At 33.7% G+C, this 23,542-nt stretch overlaps 1 protein-coding gene and 1 long non-coding RNA gene across 2 annotated transcripts; both read left to right on the top strand.

The window, feature by feature from the left end:
* The first annotated feature begins 605 nt into the window (after positions 1-605).
* Positions 606-2,554, top strand: LOC145090503 (uncharacterized). The gene is made up of 3 exons (XR_013701615.1): positions 606-1,703; positions 2,117-2,189; positions 2,290-2,554. It is a non-coding gene; the product is annotated as an uncharacterized LOC145090503 (long non-coding RNA).
* A 1,117-nt stretch (positions 2,555-3,671) lies between these two features.
* On the top strand, positions 3,672-6,421 carry LOC145087038 (uncharacterized). Its single transcript, XM_079024938.1, has 8 exons — positions 3,672-4,080; positions 4,339-4,886; positions 4,967-5,039; positions 5,115-5,195; positions 5,286-5,349; positions 5,438-5,525; positions 5,614-5,698; positions 6,152-6,421. Exons 1-8 carry the CDS (start codon positions 3,940-3,942, stop codon positions 6,233-6,235), a joined length of 1,164 nt encoding a protein of 387 aa, XP_078881064.1. The 5' UTR covers positions 3,672-3,939; the 3' UTR covers positions 6,236-6,421.
* The last annotated feature ends 17,121 nt before the right edge of the window (positions 6,422-23,542 follow it).

The raw sequence follows: 23,542 nt of genomic DNA on the forward strand, positions 1-23,542 counted from the left end.
CATTTATCTGAATTTTTAGCAATTTGAGGTGAGTCTCCTCCCAATGTTTGGCGGGTCGAAGGCACCAATGTCGACCCATGGATTATTGTTATTTGTATGCTAGTTGCCTGCGTGACTCTTGCATGTGTTGTATGCATGTCGGGCGGGGCCCGATGCCAGACAGAGCTTGATGAGTGTATTGAGTGGGCCCATCGTATGTTATTGACATATATGTTTCGGGTGGGGCTCGGTGGTTGTCGGGCAAGGCCCATTATATGTATGATATGATATTTTGGGGAACTCACTAAGCCTCGAGTTTACGATTTTCAGCCAATTTGAAGGGGAAGAGCTCGGAATGATCGCATCGCACACACCATGATTTTTCTGCTTTATTGACTCTGATGTATTTTGGATGACTATTGATACACTATGACTTTCTTATGGGTTTGATTATCACGTTTGGTTGATGTTTATTTAATATAAAAACAAAATTTTTAGTTATGAATTTTTAGGAGGCTACACATATATTCAAAAAATACTCTAGCAAGGAACTAGAGAGCCAAAAGGGAAATTACAAATTGTAAACATTAACATTTTTCAAAATGTTATAACTGTAGATAAGAGCACATCAACCTACAGTGCACACTGTAGCTTGAAGACTTTGTTCCACTGACTCCCTGTTCCCCCGCTATCTCTTCAAAACTCTCACGCTTCCTAATTAATCCATCGGTTCAAAACAGCACAACTTCTCTTCCTCCTTCTCTCTAACCTTAGAAGCAACCATTCACAACCACCACCACCCTCTATTGCTACCGTCGGCTTCTCTTTCATCAACCACGTAACAGAGATCGAAGCAACCAAAAATCGTTTGTTCTTCTTCAACCATCCGTTATTGCTTTTTATCTCTTCAGTTTTAAAAACATATTTCGTTCTGGATAAAGATGAACAAGATCGGGAAAAAGGGTTTTTTACTATTGGCCTTGCTACTGGTTGTTTGGAAACCAAGGGTTTGTTTCTTTTTTTCTGGTTGTTTTTTCTACAAGCTTTCCAAAGAGGTAGTTCCAAGCCCTTACCAAGGTCTCTCTCTCTCATGTGTGTTTTGATTTTGTGGTTCATCTCTTATATTTCAGGTTTTTCTCAAATTTGGGCTTACCAAATGAAATGCCTAAGAGAAAATTATAACAAGAAGTGTATTTTGATTCCTTTCAAACACTTCAAGTAACTATAAGCTTAATTGTCAATCTGTTATGAGATCTCAAGAAAATCACTCATGTTACCCTCCATGCTCTGCCTTTTTCCCGGTTTTGTGCTCTATGACTCCACTTCTATGTGGTTTGAAGGAAAGAAGATACGAGAGAAACGACATGGAGAACTTCAAGAGAGAATGAAAGCCTTTGTGAAAATCTAGATGATGGATTCGATCTACGACTCTCAATGGTATGGTGTTGAAAACACGTGAATAAAGTTTTTCCTCTGGGATGAGATGAAAGAGTTGATTAATGATTTTTTATTAGGATAGTTTTTTTGTTCTTTTTTACAGGAGCAACTTGCAGAGTGAAACCCTTCCAAGACGACCAATTTGATGGAACTGTATAGTTTGGATGTTTTTTTCTTCTCTTCTTTACACCTTTTTTTATGTTTTATTTTATTTTATTTTCGAGCCCTAATATATAATCTTCAGAACCACTTTATATTTGATGAAGACGATGATGGGAGATAGGGATGTAAGTCTTTAACTTGGCTACCTGGCATCATTCTTATCTCTCTTTTTTTAACGTTGTTTAATTTTTTCCCTTCTTTTGACAGTTTTAAGTTGTCTTTCCGGTAATAGTTAACATGTAAAGCCTAAGAAATAAAGCTTATGTTAATTCATAATTAGGTGATAACCTTTGAATATAATAATATAATGAAGCCAAGCATGTTTTTTATTTTTATGTTAGTGTTCGTACTTATTTTTTTATAGACCTGCATAGAATTCGACATAAAAATCAGAGCATAAGCAAGATTGTGCTTTGAGTGTGTAAAATTCAGAAAAATAGATGATGTTTTGATCTAGAAAGTTGTTATTGTCTATTGTGATTTGTTTTACTTAAGTTTCATAAGCAGTTATAGATTTTGATGTTGTTTTTTTAAGCAGGGAAAGATTAGAAACATCTTCCACAATTTAAGGAGAGGAGGTCATAGTAATGAATCTATATCAGACAATAAATGTAATTTGGTTCTTCCATTGACAATTCCTTTTAGATTTTTTTTCTCTAAAATCTGCCAAGATATGTGATGGGCTTGAACGTTTTACTTTTTGTTTTGCAGGTCCACCAATGTTAAAAAGCTCACGACAAGTGAGCTTTCCATGAATGTAATCGATGTTTACCCTCAAAACCATTTTCTTTTAAAGCTCAAATTTGGGAATTGATGGGAACTGAGATCGTTAATGTCACTGATGTTGGTTACTTGGTTCAAAATTTGTATTTATAGTCAAGTTTCATAAGATATGTGCATTGTCCCATGCTTATCATATCTAATTTGAACCGTTACATAATATATATGAAATAATGGTGCGGAAACATTGGTTTATTTGCTTAATTTGAAAGGATACTTGATGTCACGTATAGTTTGCCTCTACCATATGTTTTTACATTAAAGCATTTTACTTTAGCATTTGGTGTAAAACACCACCTAATGGGCTAAACCATGTATGGGTATGTTTGCGAACACTTTCCTATTCCATCACTTTGGAAGGCATATCGTCTGAAAACCATGTATGGATTGTCTAAATTTGAAAAACATGTTTACAACCAATATACTCTATTTTTACCTATACAACTATTAGTAAAATATGTAAAGTACGTTGTTATTGTGAGTAAAGCATTACACGTAGGTGAAACTAAAACTTCAAAAAACATATTGTATCACAAAATTATTGATCAAACTTCTGCCGCAACGCGCGGCCTAAAAACCTCGTTGTTAAACATAAATTACATCTTACCATTCCAAAGAAAAACAATTTTTCTAAATTTATTATTAACCCAAAAAATGAAAATTCTCTAATAGAATAAAAAATGATATATTTTCTCAACTTTTCATCTTCAAAAACTTTATCATTTCGTTACCTCCAAATACGTCATAACATGATACAACAAACAAAATCAACTCATAAATTATTCTTATTTCACTTATGTTCCAGACAAGTTTTGAACTTCCAGATTTTTTTAAAACTTAGAACAACTAATGCAGTTTAAAAAAAGATAACACCTAATACCAATGCATTAGAAATGATAACACCATGTGGAAGATATGGTGGATAACCTATTGACCCATGTTCAAATCCTGGCACTACTAAGCCCTTGTGGCCATGGAGGTTCGCCTGCAGTGACTCCAGGGCATGAGGCAAAGCTTCATGTTTGCAGCGGGGATTAGTCGGTGCGCGAAAGCTGGCCCGGAAACCCTCGTTAGGGAAGTTCCCTTTCCAAAAAAAAAAAAGAAATGATAACACCTAATATCAATTCATTAGAAGTCCTTTTGTACAATAATGTTGTGGTTGTTGTTGATACAATGTCCGATACTTTCAAATGGTTGACATAAATATATAATTTGTAGATTAGAGAGTTTATGATTATTTTAGGAGAAAAAGAAAAAACAAAAAATAAAAAACAAAATTAGCTAGGCAAACCAACCAAATTGATTCCGACTTTTTATCATCCATTACTGTTCCGGATTATTTTAGGACATTTCTCAATTCTCATCGGCGAATTTGCTTTGAAGAAGAGAAGACCGACTTCTTCGTCTTCCTTACAACTTACGCATCGCGACCAACTCCACCAGCTCCAATTGTCTACCGCTTCTTCTTCAACACCCTTCTATCTGTTGCCGGAAAACATGGGGATTCATATGAATTTCAACACAGATAGCTGAAGAAACCGCGGACATAGCTCTTGACTACAATCCTAGCAACAACAAAGGATGAAACTAGGAAAGCAACAAGAACATCAGCGTTCAACAACATCAATAAGAAGTAAGGCGGCCCATTTTGTGTCTGATCTTACCACCGTTCTTCTTAATCCAATATCTGATAAACCCTCATCGAATTCCTCTCCTCGTTCTGTAAGTTGTTTTGCCCTCTCCCAAATTCTTCTTTGGATCTTTGAAGCACTTTAATTTTGTTTTTCAATAATAAAAAAGTTCGATCAAGTTTAGTTCAATTCCTGATCATCAATTTGAAATTCTATTTCTGATATGACCTTTTGTGCAATTCTTTACCTTTTAATCTTAGGGTTTATCTTCATGAAATCTAATCTCTGTGAACGAACTAATACACTTTAGGATTAGGGTTTAGTAATGGGATTCCTTCGTTTTTGTTAGGGAGATGTGAGTAATGAACCAAGGAGAAACACACAACAATGTAATCAAGAAGAAGATGTTCCAGTCTTGGTTGATGGGCCAGATACTTCCTCCTTCACTGCATTTCTCTACTCATTCTTGTCCCCAGGAAGATCAGAAAACGAGTCTGAATATTCAGAATGGAACGACAACCAAGTGGTAACTAGCTACAGAAATGACACATCATCTCCAAACGTTTCAAAAGAAAACAATGGAAAGAAAGGTCTATTCTCTAAGGGCAAACAGTCACTCGGCAAGGCTCTTTCACAAGCTGCTAGGTTTAGTGGGTATCGATCTCATGCATCTGGGAAAGTAAACACTGAATCAAAGATTGATGACATGAGAGAAACAAGCTCTCAATTTGACACTAATGATGGGGTTCCTGTACAAAATGTGATTGCATCTTTTCCTTCTGATAAACTTCCAAAAATGTCAGAACCTTCACAACTTATGACAGAAAATACACGTTCTGATCTTTATGTTGCACTCCCTGTTCTCAGTCAAGGAAAGAAATGGGTCTTACTATACAGGTAAAACTTCATCTTCTTCATATTTTCAGCTTCACATTATTCTTGAATCTTGATATATCATTATCTTTTTTATATGTTAGTACATGGAGGCATGGCATATCTCTTTCAACCTTATATAGAAGAAGCAATCTTTGTCCTGGGTTAAGTCTGCTGGTAATGTCTTGTCCTCACTAACTATGCAAAATGTCAACTTTACCCTTTAACTGAAACTTGATTCAACATTTTCAGGTTGTTGGAGATCGTAAAGGTGCAGTGTTTGGTGGTTTAGTTGAGGCACCTTTGAAACCATCAACAAAGAAACGATACCAGGTTTGTAATTGTTTAATTAAGTTAGTTTTTCTATATGTTGACAAAAGACTTTTCTACCCTTTTTCACTATGATGAGTAAATACTATACAGGGATCGAATGATACATTTGTGTTTACAAATACACCAGGGCGTCCTGTTATATATCGTCCCACAGGTACTGCATTTTCTTGATAATATAAAAAAACTCTTCTATAATTTTAATATTTATTTGGGATTTATTATGTTAATTGTGCATTTATTAGGGGTGAATCGGTATTTTACTCTTTGTTCAACTGAGTATATAGCGCTTGGTGGGGGAAATCATTTTGCATTGTATCTTGATAGTGACTTGTAAGAGTGTTGCACTTGCACCCTTCCTATTTTTTTATTTTGAGGGACAATATGGTAATTTGGCAATTTGCATATTTTTTTTTCACAGATTGAATGGGTCAAGTTTGGCCTCAGAAACTTATGGTAACTCTTGTTTGTCACACACCCAAGAATTTGAAGTGAAGGAAATTGAGGTGCTCTCTCTCACTTGTTTATTCAAAAATTACATTTTTGGTCCTTGAATATGGCTGATTTTGTTCAATTTGGGTCCTAAAAAATTTTCTGTTGCAAATTTGATTCTTATTTGAGGTTTTTGTAACATGTTTAATCCTTGATCCAAGTAAAATGAGTTGGGACTAAAATTGAAAAAATCAGAAATACCCAGGGACCAAAAATGGTCATCTTACTTAGAACAAGGACTGAAACTCTACAAGAAATTTCAAAGGACCAATATTGTAAGAGAATTTTTGGGGACCAAAATTGAAAAAATGGTTAGGGACCAAAAATAGTCAAATAAGGACTAAAGTTGCAAGAGATTACTTTTTGGGACCAAAATCAGAAAAATTAGAGATTCTCAGGGACCACAAGTGTAATTTAATATAAATAGTTTACATAAGTTGAGTTGATATGAATGTCAATGTGTGCAGCTGTGGGGGTTTGTATATGCTTCAGAGTATGAAGAGGCGATATCGATGTTGAGGACAGAAGCACCTGGGATATGTCGTTGGTAGATTGACGATTATGCCCTTCATCTTGTATATATTTTAACATGGGTGTTCCATTTCCATTGCTATGTTTTGTTGAAACTTGGTTTGTTGGGTTTCAACATTGATAACTTTTTGGATTTATGATATACGTATAAAAGATTGGGGTTTGTGTTAACAAGTCAACGGAAATATATTTTCTGATTTTGTCAATCTTTTTAAAGAGCTACTCCTTCCACTTTTCATCCTTAACAGATAACACTTTTTATCTTTTTCTTGTTTTCTCTTTCAAATTGTGTACCTTTTAACTTTTATGGATGACCTATATAAAAACTGTTAAAATATTTTCAAAGTCTATAAAGGAGATAATGATTTTCTCAAAATTTTGGCTTTTTGGTAACCATGTTCAGAGCATTCAACAGAGGTTGTTAAAATCACGATGTTGATCGTAGAATTTCAATTATACTTTGATTGTTTGGGTAAGATTGGGGTAGGTTGTTATTATTTTTTTTTATTTATAATATTTGGTTTTGACTAAGTTAATTGAATATGAATCTTAAAAACTTAATTTTGAATTATTTATTGTTAAATGAAACAGTGGGGATGTATTTCTCATGTTGTAAAATATTTATTGTTAACACTATGTATTACATGAGTTAATTAAAAGAAAAATTAAATCTAAAAGTCAATATATTTGATAACTTTGAATTTATAAGAAAATAAGAAAAATAATGATTTATTATAATGAAAATGTTTTTTATCTTTTAAATTTAAACAAATAATTTAAATAAAGAAAATAAACTTTAATTTTGAAAATTTGAAATTAAAAGGTAAGTTTATTAGTGAAATTAATATCCATTTATTATTATATTTATTGCAATTATTATATTAAAATATTATGTGAAATTTAATAAAATAGAAAACCTCATAAAATAACATGTGAAAAAAAAATTAATTCAAAATAACTACAAAATGACATTTGACAAATTGAATGAGAGTTTGATAAGTGGCAAAAAAAAATCATTTATTAAAGAGGATAATAGTTAACTTATCAATAACTTTATTTATTTATTTATGTTTTAAACTGCTTTTGGTAGGATCATACGACCCAATTCGATCTTATAATTATGGTTTTGCAAGACGAAAAAAAAACCTATATAAGATATGATCTTTACAACCTTGCAGTCAATTAAACGTCTTATGTTGTTCATAATTTTACTCTATGCAACAACAAAGAGAGACAATGTCTATTTCCCTCGTTTCAAACTCTCAAGTGTGTGACAAATAGAAGTTACCACATGCTTTAAGATTAAACTTGACCTAAAATAGTCGATGAAATTTGATGTCTTCAAAAAGAAAGATAAGAAGAGTGTAAGACTCTTACAAGTCACTATCAAAATACATTTAGTGTTTTCATATAATTTTAGGTTTGGTGATAATTGATAACTTGAACATCTTAATGGATTGTGTTGGATACTTTTCGTGAATTGTGTTTCAATCCTATAAAAAAGAACAGTTTTAGTTTAGGTACAAACTTAGAAGAAAATACACCAAAGTGTGTAATGTGTTTGTTCTAACTTCGTAGAGATGATGTAACACCTAATTTAGGTATTCAATCTTTTTATGATTTTGATTCAATTAAAGAGGTAAAACCACAAATAATAGATGGTCACGACGTGAGGAAGGATGCCTCATGACGTGACCATCGATGCAGAAACGCGTGTCCATCCTTGCGGGTCATGATGTGACGACAGGTTAACCCTAATTATGTGTTTTGTGCCCTATTTAAGGGAAATGAGGGGCTAGGGTCACCCTCATACTTCATCACCTCCTTCCTGCCCAAATCGAAGTTAGCTTCTATTGTGACCCTGAAGAGCTCTTTTGGTGGTTTATAACTCTTTGTTGAATAAGAAGGCTCCTTTGGTGCATTATCTTGGCAAGCAAGTCTCCTCCTCACCACCTTTTATTGTTTCCTGAACTTTGTAAGTCCTAAAGCTCTTTCCTTTCTCATTTAAGCGTTAGATCTAAGCTTTATTCAGTTTTCTTCATGATTGGGTTGGGTAGTATGCATGGGATCCATAAATTTAACAGCTTTATGGATAATTGAGGCCCTTTAATTAGCATATGTCTCAAATATGAGGATTGGTGGTGGTTTGGACTCCAAGCATGAGTTTTGGCCTAATTTTCTCTTTATTGACCTATTTAGTGTTCAAGTCATGCATTGGACATGCATAACTAAAAATCTATGATTTTTATGTTTCTTTCGGTTGGGGAAAACCTTCTGGAAGGTTTGAAGGTTTGGCTTAAGGGATTAAGAGATTAATGCTCTAAGTTGTTCATATCATGTCTCACGACATGACGGGTTGTGTGTCATGTCATGACGAGGCGTGTTTCTGTGACTGTTTTGTCCTAACTCTGTCACGACGTGACAATCAACTAAGGTTGAATTTAGCATTGAATCTTGACCATGGTTGACTTTTGGGTTAAACTAGGGTTTTAGGGTGTAGACTGAAAGGGCACTTCTTTATTGTTGTTAGGTGTCTCGTTGCTCCTGCCTACTCTATGTGTAAGAGATCTATGGTATTTTTAGCTGCTATTCGTGAGGTGAGTCTTCTCACTATAGTTACTTGTGTGGTAGATATATATGTTGATCAGTTGGATCTTAATTTATGTTGTTATATGTGAATTGAATTAAATTGTTGATAACTTTGATATTGCTGAAAGTCCCCTTGGTTGTTGATAACCCCTAAAACGTGCTGTTAATCCATCGGGCATGCTGTTAGCTCACTGAGATTGTTGATAAAATCCTGAGGGTTGCTGATAACTTATAATTGTTTCTTACGTTGTGCGGTATGGATATTTTGGGAAGGAATCACTAAGCTTCATGCTTACAATTGTGGATTAATGTGTTTTAGGTACTTTGAATGATCGCGGAAAGGCGAATGCTTGTCTGTACAGTCCGACTTGTAGATTTTTATGATTTCACATTTTGATACTCTAGTTGGTATGATTGTATTTGATGTACCAAGGATTTTTATTGACTTGGTTTTTATGATATTTGGAATTTTTCTATTTTTAAAAATGAAAAATTTTGTGGTAAAAATTGGGATGTTACAATACGAAACCATTAATGTTAAGCTGATATATAGAAGAACGCTTCCCTTCAAAACTGGATAAGACAGATGGTTGTTAAACGGTACTTATAAACATTTTTTGGTGCCATAAGTATATTAACAAAGTAGAAAAAGTTATTACCACCATGAATCAGTATCAATCCCTTTATTCATATCATGACATTTCATAATTAAGAAATGCACATAAAGGATGTTATTGCTTGAACCAAAAGGGACAAACCCTTTGACCCAGATCATAAAGACCATACTATGTATCTTGGATTTTAATTTGTGAATGTTTCAATTGGAAAAAATGGGTTTATCCATTTTGTACAATGAAAATTTCCCATTTTTGAACATAAATTCAAAACACGATACATTATTAAAATGGAGTAATGATTATATATTTGTGGTCTCCTCCGTGCTTTCTTTTTTATATAATATACATCCAATACGAATTTAGAGTGAATGAAAAATTAATTATTAAAGTGAAGTAGTTGGAAGTTGGATAAAAGATTGGATGAGAGTAATGCCATCCTATAGAGGTGGGAAAGTGAAAAGGAAGTTGGTGTATACATAGAAAGACTTCTTAGTATTTTAAGACTTATATCATTTGTAACGCCCTATTCCGAATTGATTCCTAATTTGAGGTTGTGGTCCGAAGATCGGTCATCATAAGGCTTAGGGCCTTTGGAAAGGCGAGATCTAGACCCATTTGGGTACAAGCAATGTAATTGAGGTGATCCAGGTGTTCAGTTCGTGTTTAGAGCTTGGGGGTATTTCAATAAAGTGTCAGTTCGAGCTTTTATGAAAATTTGGATTTTTGTTCAGAAGGTCTTAAGGCCGGTATGAGTTAATAGAAGTGTAGCGCTGGATATAAGGACAGTCGGAAACAAACTTGCAATAAGAAGTTATGGCATTCAGAAGATTAGAGAAATTAGGGTTTCACCAGGTACGTAGGGCGTACGTCTTGAGTACACTGGGCGTACTAAGCCAAATGTTCGCGATCACTCTTTGGAGTACGCATGGCATACAGGAAGTACGTTAGGCGTACTCCAGTTAGTCCCAAACCCTATTTTTGGGTCTTGGACCCTATTTAAACCCCATATCTCATCATCTAACCCTAGTACCTTCAACCTTCACCCCTCTAAACCCTGGAAATGTAATCCTAGCCCCCATTTGAGTGGTTTTTGAGTTTTTTAGTGTTATTTCATGCTTTTAGTGCTCGCAGAAGAAGAAGGAGCTTCTTGGAGAAGTATGGGATTGCTTGAGGCTTTTGGGTCCAGGCTTGTTGCATCTTGATGTACATCTTGAAGGTAAAAAGTTTCTACATTGGTGATCTTATATGTTAGATCTAGTTCATGGAGTATTTTGTTCATTTTCGGGTCTTTGTGTTAAAGATGGCTTTTTTGATCTACTTTAGAAGCAATGGGTGCTAGATCTTAGCTCCATTCAGTCCCTAGGTTCATAAAAAATGCAAGCTTTATAGTGTATTTTGGTCCATGCAAGAATTAAGAACCTTGTTAAGTTCTTATTGAGCTTTTGAGTCCCTTTTTACTATGTAAGCATGTAAAGTTGCCAACTTTACGTGACAAGTAGTCTTATGTAGGGGTGAGCATTTGGACCAGACCGGATCTTGGACCGGACCGGTTATGGAGAATTTTGTGGACCGTGGACCGGACCGGATGAGTCGTGTCCGTGTCCGGGTCCAGGTCCGGGTTTTCCAGTTTTTGGACCCGTTTGGACCGGTATAACTTTAATTGCATAGAGTATAAGTAATATACATTAATGTATAATATCATAACTTTCAAAATTAATACGTTTCCGTTTCATGCATAACTAATCTACATTGATGTATAATATTATAACTTGCAAAAATTAATTTTCCAAATAAAAGCAACTAATATATAAATCAAGTTCACCAACAAAAATTATACAATTTTAAGACAAACATACAAAAGTATTACCGTAACAACAAAAATTATATTTTAAACTTTAAAATCAATCAAACTAACAAACTTCATAAACTCATAATCTAATCTTCCACTCAAAAACTGAATTTTTTCAGCTTTGATAGCTCTACTTTGAAGGATTGTAACTCGAAACAAAATTATAGTCTAAATTCATCTACAAGCTATAAACTAAATATTGGAAAAAACCGGAGGTCAATCCAAATTAAAACAAATGAGTTATAGGTGTTTTAAAAACGTCATATATTACAAAATCTTGTTGAAAAACTGAATTTTTTCACCTTTGATAGCTCTACTTTGAAGGATTGTAACTCAGTGAATATAATACCAAAATAAACAAAATTATAGTCTAAATTCATCTACAAACTATAAACAAAATGTTGGAAAAAAAAACGGAGGTCAATCCGACTTAAATCGAATGAGTTATGGGTATTTAAAAAACGTCACAAATTACAAAATCTTGCTGAAAAGCTGAATTTTTTTCAGCTTTAATAGCTCTACTTTGAAGGATTGTAACTCAGTGAATACAATACCAAAATAAACAAAGTTATAGTCTAAGTTCATCTACAAACTTTAAAATAAATGTTGGAAAAAACCGTAGGTCAATACGACTTAAAACGAATGAGTTATGGGTGTTTAAAACACGTCACAGATTATAAAATCTTTCTGAAAAGCTGAATTTTTTCAGCTTTGATAACTCTACTTTGAAGGATTGTGACTCAGTGAATATAATATCAAAATAAACAAAAGTATAGTCTAAATTCATCTACAAGCTGTAAACTAAATGTTAGAAAAAATCGTAGGTCAATCCGACTTAAAACGAATGAGTTATGGGTGTTTAAAAAACTTCACAGATTACATGTCCAACCGGTTCTAAACCCAATAAAAACCGGACCGAACCGGGAAAAAACCGGACCGGACTGGATAGAAATCTTAGAACCGAGAACCGGCCCGGGGGTCCAAAAAAGCGGTCCGGTTCGGTCCGGTCCACTGGTCCAAATGCTCACCCCTAGTCTTATGGAATCAGATCTGAGATTTTGACACTTTGTCTTAACCAATTAAGGGTTTATTAGAGTGAAAAAGGGGTCTTAGGAGTACGTTGGGAGTACGTAAGTGTACGCTCAGTGTAATGCTGATTTTGTGCTTTAAGGACTTGTACTTTGTGCTTCCAGGTCATGTACGCGGGGCGTACATCCTGAGTACGATGGGCGTACTCTTCAGTTCATCATTATTGAGCCTTTTGAGTTTGGGCCTTGTTGGGCCAATGGTTTCTATTTTTGGGCCATGGTTAGGCTGATGACTTTCTTGGTATCGGTCCCTTGAGAATTTTAAGCCCAATTAGGAAGTTGGGCCATATTGGGCGTTTGTTGCTTGTGTCTTGGGCTTTGGATTGTCATTTTGTAGTTTAGTCCTTCTATGCTTGTTGTGTTAGGTTTTCGTTATGAAACAAGTAAGGAAAGGGTAAAATGGTATTTTACCATTTAGGAAATTAGTTTATGGAGTGGGCCTTGGATTTTGGGTTATTAAGTTATTTATTGATTAATATTTTGTATTTATTGTTAGTTGGCGCAAGGTTATCCAGTTTGGCGGTGCGAGCAGTCATTTCAGTATCAGCGGATTGAGGTGAGTTGTCCTCACTATACTTATGGGTCGAAGGCACCAATGTCGGCCCATTGGATTGATATCCTATTATGCATGCTGTTATGCTGTTATGATCTGTTAGGTCGGTATCCTGGTTGATAGGATGTTGCTATGCTATTATGATATGTTAGATTGGTATCCTGGTAGATAGGATGTTGCTATGTTGCTATTATCTGTTAGATCGGTATCCTATAGCTAGGATAATGCTATGCTTAGTGATCTATAGATCTTTTGACTGGCTGTAGACTACTATATGAATACGATTATCTGTTATATGTACACATGTTTTGTTGGTGGCTGAGCCTTAACTGCTTTGTGTGTAAGCCAACAGGCCGGGGCATACCAACTTGATGGTTGAATGGTCCCGAGGGTATTCCATCCCGAGGATGATTAGACCCATAATATGTTGGCATTCCAACCCGATGGTTGAGGGCCTGGGGTACTCCAACCTGATGGTTGACTGGACCCATAATATGTTGGCATTCCAACCTGATGGTTGAGGGCCTGGGGTCTTCCAACCCGATGGTTGACTGGACCCATAATATGTTGGCATTCCAACCTGATGGTTGAGGGCCTGGGGTATTCTAACCTGATGGTTGACTAGACCCATAATATGTTGGCTTTCTAACATGATGGTTGAGGGTCCTGAGGTATTCCAACCCGATGGTTGATTGGACCCACAGTATGCTGTTTGTTGTATATGTTGTTTTGTTGTGTGCTGGTACTTTGGGGAAAACTCGCAAAGCATTGTGCTTACAGTTTTTGGTTTATGGTTTTAGGTGTTTCAAAGATTCGTGGCAAGGCGAAGGCGTGGTCGCACATCCTGATTTTATGTCATTGATCTTGGGAGGCACTGATTTTCAAATAATTCTTTGAGTACACTATTTTTGTAACATTTTATTAGTAAAAGGATCATTTTGAAAAGTTTAAAATTGTTGAAAATTTGGGATGTTAGGTTGAACAGAAAAGTTTAAGGGTTTTTTACCAAAAAAAATTCATTTTAGCAACTAAATACTCAATATGATTTTCGGTTTTAAATTACATTAAACACAAAACTAATCATATATTTTTGGTTTTAATCTTGTGATGTAATGATAAACACTTTCATCATGTATGAGAATTTGTATTATGTATACATGTTATCGAACGTCCATATGTTACTTTGCTTGTTAGTTAAGAGGAAGACTTCCTCAACGTTTATACTTCAGGTAAACCATTCGATTCAGATTGATAACAAACATTCACTTTAACTATCCATATGAATCTCATACCTTAAAAGATTCATTGTATCTAAAGAGACTTGGTGCTAAGAGAAAATCAACTAAGTGCCAAACTTGGTTGTTCTGATGGATTACATATATGCATTCATGGTTCTAAACCAATTATAGAGTTTACACCTCATAATTAAAAGATATATCAGAAACCATTGATTTATATTCTCATAATAGGTGCATGAAATTTATATTTCAAGGTCTAAATTTGAGATTATGTTAGAAAATTGAATGTGTAGTGGTCATGCCTCTCAGAGTTAGTGCAAAAGGTCCAACATATCATATGCTAGCGACTTTAAAAAGTGTTAGTAACTAATAATTTACAGATGATAAATATTATTATTTATTTGCTCCTTTACAACTCTTTAGTCTCTCTTCATAGGTTCACATATAATCAACAATCAATCATTTGTTCTTTATTCATCCTTTCCAACAACTTCAGCATAGAGCATGCTTATATATCTTATTTAGGCATCAAACTTTGTAAAATAAGATAACTATCATATTCCTTCAAAATCTCCTACACATTATTACTTAATAACATGCCAAGACTAACCAAGTTGTAGTGATGTAGTTTGAGACTAATTGATAACCATTTCTTTGAAAATCCCCGATGTCCCGACACTTCACACATGCCCGACCCTAATATAGAGGCCTTGTGTGAAAATCTAAGTGAGGACCTATAAAAATTTTCTTGTAAAATGTTATTAAGTAAATTTGCTACCACTAAATTCAAAAATTAAAGTTGCTAACAAACATCTCGTAAATTCACTACCACAACATCATGTCTTCACTCATTAGATGATCTAGTTTCTATGATCATAGATGTTCAGAGGGATGTCTTCTTTTTATCACCATTACTATTCAAGGTGGTTATGTCTTCATCTACACATGACATATCTTCTGGCACTTGCAGTTCAACTTTTTCTTCTTTAGGTTCTTCCAAAACATCATAAACTTCTTCTCTAGGTTCTTCCACATCTTCACGAACTTCATCCATACTTTTTTGCACAAGTAATTCAACTTCTTCTTCCGTATGTTCTTCCATAACGATTCTTCATTATGATGATATTATGATATTTGTTTAATGATAATTTGATTGATAGATACTCTTTGACTATAAATAAATTGTTCTTCTTTTTTGTTTTATTTTATGTTTAGAACAATCTGATTTAATTTTTCTAGTTGGCAACATCTTTTTTTCTTAACTAAAAAAAATCAATATTAATAACTTAACAATATATATATTTACAATATTTACTAAAGCATTAATGTTTAAGACAGTTAAGGCATCAAACAAAATTCTTTTTTTCTAATATTTCTAAGTATTGGACTGTAATACTCGATCTTTTACACATTAAAATACTATGCTTTATAAACAATTTCTATAAATGGGTTCCATTTAGAAAATATGGCCTCAAATTTTCTCATTTATTTACAAATACATTTGTAAAAGTATTCCTCCGGGTATTACAATCGATACAAATAAACCATAATAAATTTGCAAGGTTGCTTATGACATGCAAACAATGCCTATGTTTTATCCACTGGCTCTTTGCTATTTGTCATAACTCGACTCTCTAGGTTGCATCTCAATACCTGGAATAAATGACATTTAAACAAATACATAAGACAATCATTGTCTAGTGAGCCACATAGGTTTAGACACAAATCATTATGAAAATTATTGAAAAAACACAACTTAGACATGCATTTATAAAGAGAAGCAAAGTATATTTTGCATGTCTATATTCAATACAACTCTTCTCGGGCTTTCCCAAGTCTCCTATCTGCTTAATTTAATGTCCATAACGACCACCCATAATTGGGCTAGTCACACAAAGTGACAAATATATATGATAATATTTTGATTTTTTTTGATTTCATTAATTTTTTTCATAATTAAAATTACTTCAAGATTGACCAAATGTTACATAAAAATGCATTTTATGAATATATCAACACCATAAATATATATTTGTTCGTAAATTCGAAGGCCCCTTAAAACCGAAGGCTCTGTGCGATCACACCAATTGCATACCCCTAGGGCTGCCACTGACTTCACCCTTATCCTGTTTCATGTTTATTTAATATCTTGACATAATTGGTTGTTTATGTATGATTTCTTAGTCCCACTATAGGTCAATGTAAAGCTATGTTCATAATATGGTGCAAATGTAAAGCAATAGTTTGGTCACTTTCATGTTACATTCTGTACATTATACTATTAAGTTTCCAACAAAATGAAGCAACGATGTTGATTGATTAGTCAAAAAGCTATGTTCATAATATGGTGAGTATGTAAGATTTTTTGTTAAATTCTTTTAAACTAAAGAATTTTGGTTTATTATTGTGAAACTTTTTTGTTTATATATTAGTGTTGTAACTTAGCTTTTTGACATTAGTATTCCTTACTGCATTCGAATTCAATGGAAGAGAGGATCTAGTGATAACTCATTGTGCTCAAATGAGACTTTATTTGACTTCAGTGGAAGAGAGGATTTAACGGTAACTCATTGGGCTCATTTGAGACTTTAAAACACCATGGGGCCAACCTTACTTCTTTAACATCACTTGCCTTCCTCTTTTCCATGCATTCTTCTCTTCCCGTCCTTGGTATCTCCATCCCTTACATGTCCACCAAGATTGATGATCTTGTCGGACATCCAACTACCCAACAAGACCATCGGTGCTGAACAACATCACTCTTCCTCCGCTTTGTCGTATCAACCTCGCATCTCCTTTACCTTGCCTTTACCTCCTCTATCGCATATTGGTTCCCAAAATTAACGTGCATCTGGATACAATAAAAATGGAATAAGATGAAGTTAATGGTCTTGATGAGGACGTTGTTGTTCCCTTTTTTTTTTTTGTAATAATGGGGGAATAGGGAAGGGCGCGAGGCTTTGAGTAGGGTTGGTGATGGTGGTGGGGCTGGTTATGACTGGTAATGATGATGGTGGTGGAGTTGGTGATAATTGGTGATGGTGATGGTAATGGTGGTGAGGTTAGTGGTGATCGGTGAGGGTGAGGGTGATGGTGTTATGTGGTGTGGTTGGTTTATAATGGTAATGGGTGGTGGTGGTGTCACTATTGGTGATGTCGGTGATTGGTGGTGTGATAATGGTTCTTTCATTTAATAATTTAATAAATATATAAAAAACAAGAAGATAACAAATAAAAGAGCATTTTTGTCATTTCACAAGCACTTAACAATCATCTTATATTGTAACAACATCAAAGACTACCGATGCAAATTTTTGAAAACCATAAAGACAAGCCATGCCAAAAATTAAACTAAAAGTGCAAATTGGTGTAAACAACAAAGACGAAAACTAATAAAGTATAAAAAATAAAGGGTACAACATTTTAATGTGTATTTAAAGAAAATAAAATAAAATAAAAATTAATTTTAGCAAAAATAACCACTTGGTTCGGAATGGGCATTCAAGACAAAAAAAGACATTATTTCTAACAAAAAAATACAATTCAGTAAGAATTCCGAACAAATATTCCGGATTTCGAAAAAAAAAATCTCTGATGTTTCATGAACAAATCAGAAATCCGGTGAACAATTGCAGAATTTAGAGAATTTTTTTTTCTATTTTGGGCGATGAATTCGTCCGCAAAACCAACATCCTTACCAATGACGGGTGTGTCATCCGTTGCCAAATGCAAGTTAGTATTTTTGGGCGATGAATCTGTCGGCAAAACCAACATCCTTACCAACTTCATTTATGGCAAATTCGACACCACCTATCATGTTAGAAATTAAGGGAACATAATAAAAATAAATACAAACTTGGATATATTCAAGGACCGTGTTTATCAAACACTTTCCAAAATATGTAATTCGTTCCTTTGGCATGAGATACACGAATTCAGAAGTGGGATAATCAAAGAATGAACCAATCTGAATTATAGGCCTAATCCAGATTGTGAAACACATAATACCTTGTTGTTTTTGTGTTCTTGAGAGATAGAACAAATCAATGTATGATTTTTGTATTTAAGTGCCAACTCGTTTTTTGGAACCAGAAAACGTTCTTATACTAGAGGGAAATATGGTTATTTGCGGTTGCATACGGAATTGGCGCCAAAATTGTTAGTTAATAGACATAACTAACACCTGCATCATCATGATGTCATCTAGTGGGTTTTTGGCAGGAAAATGCATGGTTGGAGACTCACCATCGCCAGGGGCTTTGCCCCTTGGACCCTGCTAGGGGCACTGCCCTGACACCTCACCAAGGAGCTGCATCCCATTGGAACCCTGCACCCAGGGGCACTGCCCTCGGACCTCTGTATTTCCAAGTTCACATTTATCACACTTTGTGTGCACCCCGCACTTCCAAGCTCAGTTAGTAAATGGAGCTCGACTTATCTCATTATTAATAATTATTACACCAAAATATGTTGATAACACTAAAATCACCAACATAGAATATATATATATATATATATATATATATATATATATATATATATATATATATATATATATATATATATATATATATAGGGAGTGGTTCCAATGAGAACCCAAAAAGGTTAAGAACCTTAAGAACTATTTTTTAAAATGTTTTTATTAATGTTATTTTGGACAAATACAACATTTATATTTTATTAAAAAAAATTCTATTCCCTAGCTTACAAACTACTTTTTTACTTGTTGTCGGACCACCATCAGACAGTCGTCAATCCACTGTCGGACTACCATTAAATTCAGTAACATTTTCTCGTCGTATTCACAGCTTAATAAAACAAACCTTGTTGCTCTAATATTTTTTGGTAATATTTTTTATTTTTCCAACCAAAATATACAAAATTTTAGTAAAAAAAAAATTGAGTAACGTATTGAAAAATCCAATTCTCTTTTTTTCTAAATTGTAGAGTTCTTTAAAAATATACCATATATAAGAAATATTCACAATTTAAAATACAATATTCACAGTTTAATAAACATAATAATTTACTAATACACAATTTAGTATTTTAAAGCATATCTTCATTCATATTTTAACACAAACTTTATATAAAATATACAACATAATACATTCCATTTTTAATTGATTTCGTAAAAGCAATTCATTATACACTAATTCATATATTTAAAGAAGTCAAATCCAAACTCTACCACCACCACTACCAACTACTACCAAACGACGCCACCAGCCACATGTGCTACTATTACAACCAACCTTCATTCCAAATCAGGCTTATATATAAAATCATTGATTGACAACTTAAATACTATATTCACAATTTAATCAATTAATTAATTCACTTATTAAGAGTTCAATGCAAAATAATTATAACAACTAATACATTCTTACATATTTATACAACACAAAAAATAATTATATTCATAAAAAGATAAATACAAAAATTCATACATAAATTATTCATATTTTAACACAAAATTCATTAAAAATCCACAATTTAGTACAACCAATTCACATCTTAATACAATCATTTCATAGTTCAATACACAAAATTTACAACTTAATATAATAATTTCACAGTTTAATGCACAAAAATTACAAAGCCATATTCCCAACTTAAAACTTATATTTATACCTTTAGATCTATAAGGTAGTGGTTCTTTCAAAGTTTATTTACATAAATATTTATAACTTAATTTGTAGATACTTTATTCATAATTATATAAAATCATAATAAATCATGCATTCACAACTTAAAACTCATGATTTTCACTTAAGCAATCATATATGCATAAAAAAACATGCATTAAAAACGTAATACTTATAAACAACGCATGCACTCACAACTTAAAACCTTTGTATTTTATTGAAACAACCATACATGTCGAAAAATTTTGTATTCACAATTTAAAACTTATAAAACTCATGTATTCATAATTTTAAACATCTATTTTCTTATTAATAACAGTTAAAACTAACATTAACATAAGTAAAAAATAAATGAAACATTAAAACGTTACAATTCACTATTTAAAAACCTAAGTTAACATTATTTGAGAAAATACTAATATAAGAAAGTATAAAACATAAAAAAATCATGTATTCATAACATTCACATTTTAAAATTTATATTTTTCATTGAAGCAGTTAGATCTGTATAAAAAAAGCATGCATTCAAACTTAAAACTTATAAAAAAAACCATGCATTCAAAGCTTAAAACTAATGTTTTTCATTGAAAAAATCATAGTTGTATAAAAAATCATATATTCACAGCTTAAAACTTATAAAAGCACACATTTGTAGTTTAAAACTTATAGAAATCATGCATTCACAACTTAAAACTTATAAAAATCCATGCATTCACAACTTAAAACTTATATTTTCTTATTAATAACAATTAAAACTTACCTTAACATAACAAATGAATAACTGAAACATTAAAACATTACAATTCACGACTTAAAAACCTAAATCAATTTATTTTAGAAAACAGTAACATAATAACACACATTCTAAACTCAATTTATTTTAGAAAACACTAACATTATGCAAATATTATAAAAAAAATAATAAGAAAACATACTTAGATTCACCACTTAATAACATTGGATTCACTACTTAAGAGTTTATGCAAATACTATAACAAATCCGAAAACAAACTTGGATTTATAACTTAATAGCATGATTTCACTAATTAATAACAATTAAAACTAATTTAACAAAAGTAAACACCAAAAGAGAGATTAAAACACTAATTCACAGGATAACAGAAGGAATAAAAATCAAAACAAAAAATTGATGTACCTGATGCATATATGTAGTGGTTTTCACCGAAAACCAGAGAGAAAGAGAGAGATAAGCCGATGGTTTTTCACCGGAGTGACGAGGTAGAAACTGTGCCGACGGTTGATGGCGATCTCAAATCTTGTCGGAGCTCATAGATATAGAGGCATAACTCGTAGATCTAGAAAAAATTATCATAGATTTGTCATCAGAGATTGTAGATCTATCACCAAAAAAGTATAATGTGGCTTTTTTTAGCGTTTTGGCAAAGAAAAGTGAAAGATCTGAAGGAGGAGGTGGCAATGATGGTAAATATGAAGATGGAGATTCTAGATCTGACTGGATCTAGATAGATATGGAGTGTCCAGATTTGGAGTAGGAAGAAAACCGGGGATGAGAAAGCACTGAAATCGTCTAGATCTAACTATATCTGAATAAGAAACACAAAGAAAACTCATAGAAATCACGTTAATTCGACGATAATGGAGGTATTGTAGGCGTTTTCTTCAGATCTTTTCATAGATCTATAGGCAAAAATACAGAGGTGAAAAGTTTAGATTTGAGGCTGGAATCATAGATCTGGAAGCGTCGGAGCTTGTGGAGTTGATGACGGCGGTTCGACGGTGGTAGGAGGCAGTGGTTATTTGTCAACAGTAGGAGGCAACGGCGGTACATGGTGGTGGTTGGTGGCAATTGGTGGTAAGTTATGTATGTTCTTCAAGTTTAGTGGGAGAGCTTGAGAGAGTTTGAGATGTTTATTTCTAAAGTATTAGACATTGTTTAAAAAGGTGATTTAGATATGATACATATAAGTTGTTTAAATGTTTATGTTATCAAAATGACTATAATGTCCGTATTGTTTTTTTTTTCTATTTATCAAAACATAGAAAAAAAATCAAATGTTTGAAATTAACAAAAAATACACTTAACATAAGCTAAAATTGAGTGGTTCTTAGAGTTCCTAATCTTCTTTGGTTCTCATTTGATCTTTTACCTATATATATATATATATATATATATATATATATATATATATATATATATATATATATATATATATGAGGTTCCGTTGGAATTTGGTTATTAGATCAGTGTAACACCTGGTTTTGAAAGTGCTTTGTTGCTCAGGGTTGTGGCCTAATCATCAATTGTCATAAGGGTTAGGACCTTGGGAAAGGAAGGATTTGGCCCATTTCAGATGTGGGTGTTAGGGTGTACGTGATCCAAGTGTTTGATTGTGTCTTCGAAGGCCAAGGGTATAATCATAATTGACAACTTGGTCTTCTAGGGATTTTGGGTTCTTGTTTGGAAAGTTTTTAGACAGTTATGAGTTGTTAGAAGCGTAGGCTTCTCGTCACCTTTTCGTGGATATAAAGTTCGCCAGAAACGGACTTAGAACAAAGAAGTTATAGCCAAATTAAGGTTAGGGTTTTAGGGGTTCCATGAGTACGCGGGGTGTAGAAGGCTGCATGGTTATGGTTGGTTTGTGAGTACATCAAGCATAAAAAGATGTACACGGGGCGTACTCTATTCAGACCAAAACCCTAATTTTAGGGTTTGGCACTATATAAGGAACATTATGTCTCAAAGGCCAACCTCCATTTCACCCTAAAGCAGCTACTATGAAACCCTAATCCCTTATTGATCCAAAACCTTATCAACATTTGGCATTCATATAAGGTATAAATCTTTGAACTCAGTGTTTATTTGCTTAGATCTCTTGAAGTATGGGTTTTTGGACCTTTTTGGTCCTAAGGATGAAGTTTTATGGTTCAAATCCGTTTCCTAGGCTTAGGGTTGCCACCCTTAGTGCTATTTGAGTCCCTAAGTCTGAAAGTTGCCATCTTGAAGGTCTTAATGGGTTCATACAAGAGTTAAGATCACTTTCATGGAAGTAGGATACCATTTTTGGAGTTTGGGCTTATGTGGGGCATGCAAAGTCACCAAGTCAGTGACTTTATGGGTTTAGACAATAACTAGAACTCAGATCTGTGATTTGGTCCCTTGGTTTGAAGTATTAAATACATAATAGAAAAAAAGCTTAACAGGGGAGTACGTTGGGCATACAACCTGGTACGTGCAACGTACATGTCATAAAACTTGTAGACACTGTGTACATCTGAGTACGCCCTGCGTACTCAGTCAGTGGACTAGTTTTGTTTTGGGCCTCAGTTTGGGCCATTCCTTGGACTTCGCTACTTTGGGCCTTAGTGGGCCATCAAAAATCAAATATTTTGGGCTAACAATATGTTTGGGCTTTAGGGTAAGGCCCATTAGATGGGTTGGTCCCAATTTATAAAATTGGGCCATTGGTGGGCCATGAGTGGGCTTGGGAAGTCTACCTAGTATTAAGCCTTTCATGTTATGGGTTTGGGCCTTAGGCATGGACCAAATTGGATCAGGAGTAAAATGGTCATTTTACCCTAAGAAGGATTATTAGTTTTTGACTAAGTGTTATTATGGTAATGATAGCTCGGGGAGTTGTCGGAGTAGCTGTTAGAGATTCCTTACAGTGATAGTTTGCATTCAGCTTTGCGAGGTGGGTTTCCTCCTGTTTGAATGGGTCGAAGGCACTAATGCCGACCTGTGTTTATGTTAGGTGTTTTTAGA

This window comes from Lactuca serriola, chromosome 2, assembly GCF_051521515.1.
Source record: "Lactuca serriola cultivar US96UC23 chromosome 2, Lser_US96UC23_V15, whole genome shotgun sequence".
In the NCBI taxonomy this organism is placed as follows: domain Eukaryota; kingdom Viridiplantae; phylum Streptophyta; class Magnoliopsida; order Asterales; family Asteraceae; genus Lactuca; species Lactuca serriola.

Excerpts from the sequence above, each read along its gene's own strand:
- LOC145087038 (XM_079024938.1), top strand. The coding sequence starts at position 3,940 with ATGAAACTAGGAAAGCAACAAGAACATCAGCGTTCAACAACATCAATA. Across the intron at positions 4,081-4,338 it reads CGAATTCCTCTCCTCGTTCT|GGAGATGTGAGTAATGAACC; the intron begins GTAAGTTGTTTT and ends CGTTTTTGTTAG. Across the intron at positions 4,887-4,966 it reads AAATGGGTCTTACTATACAG|TACATGGAGGCATGGCATAT; the intron begins GTAAAACTTCAT and ends TTTATATGTTAG.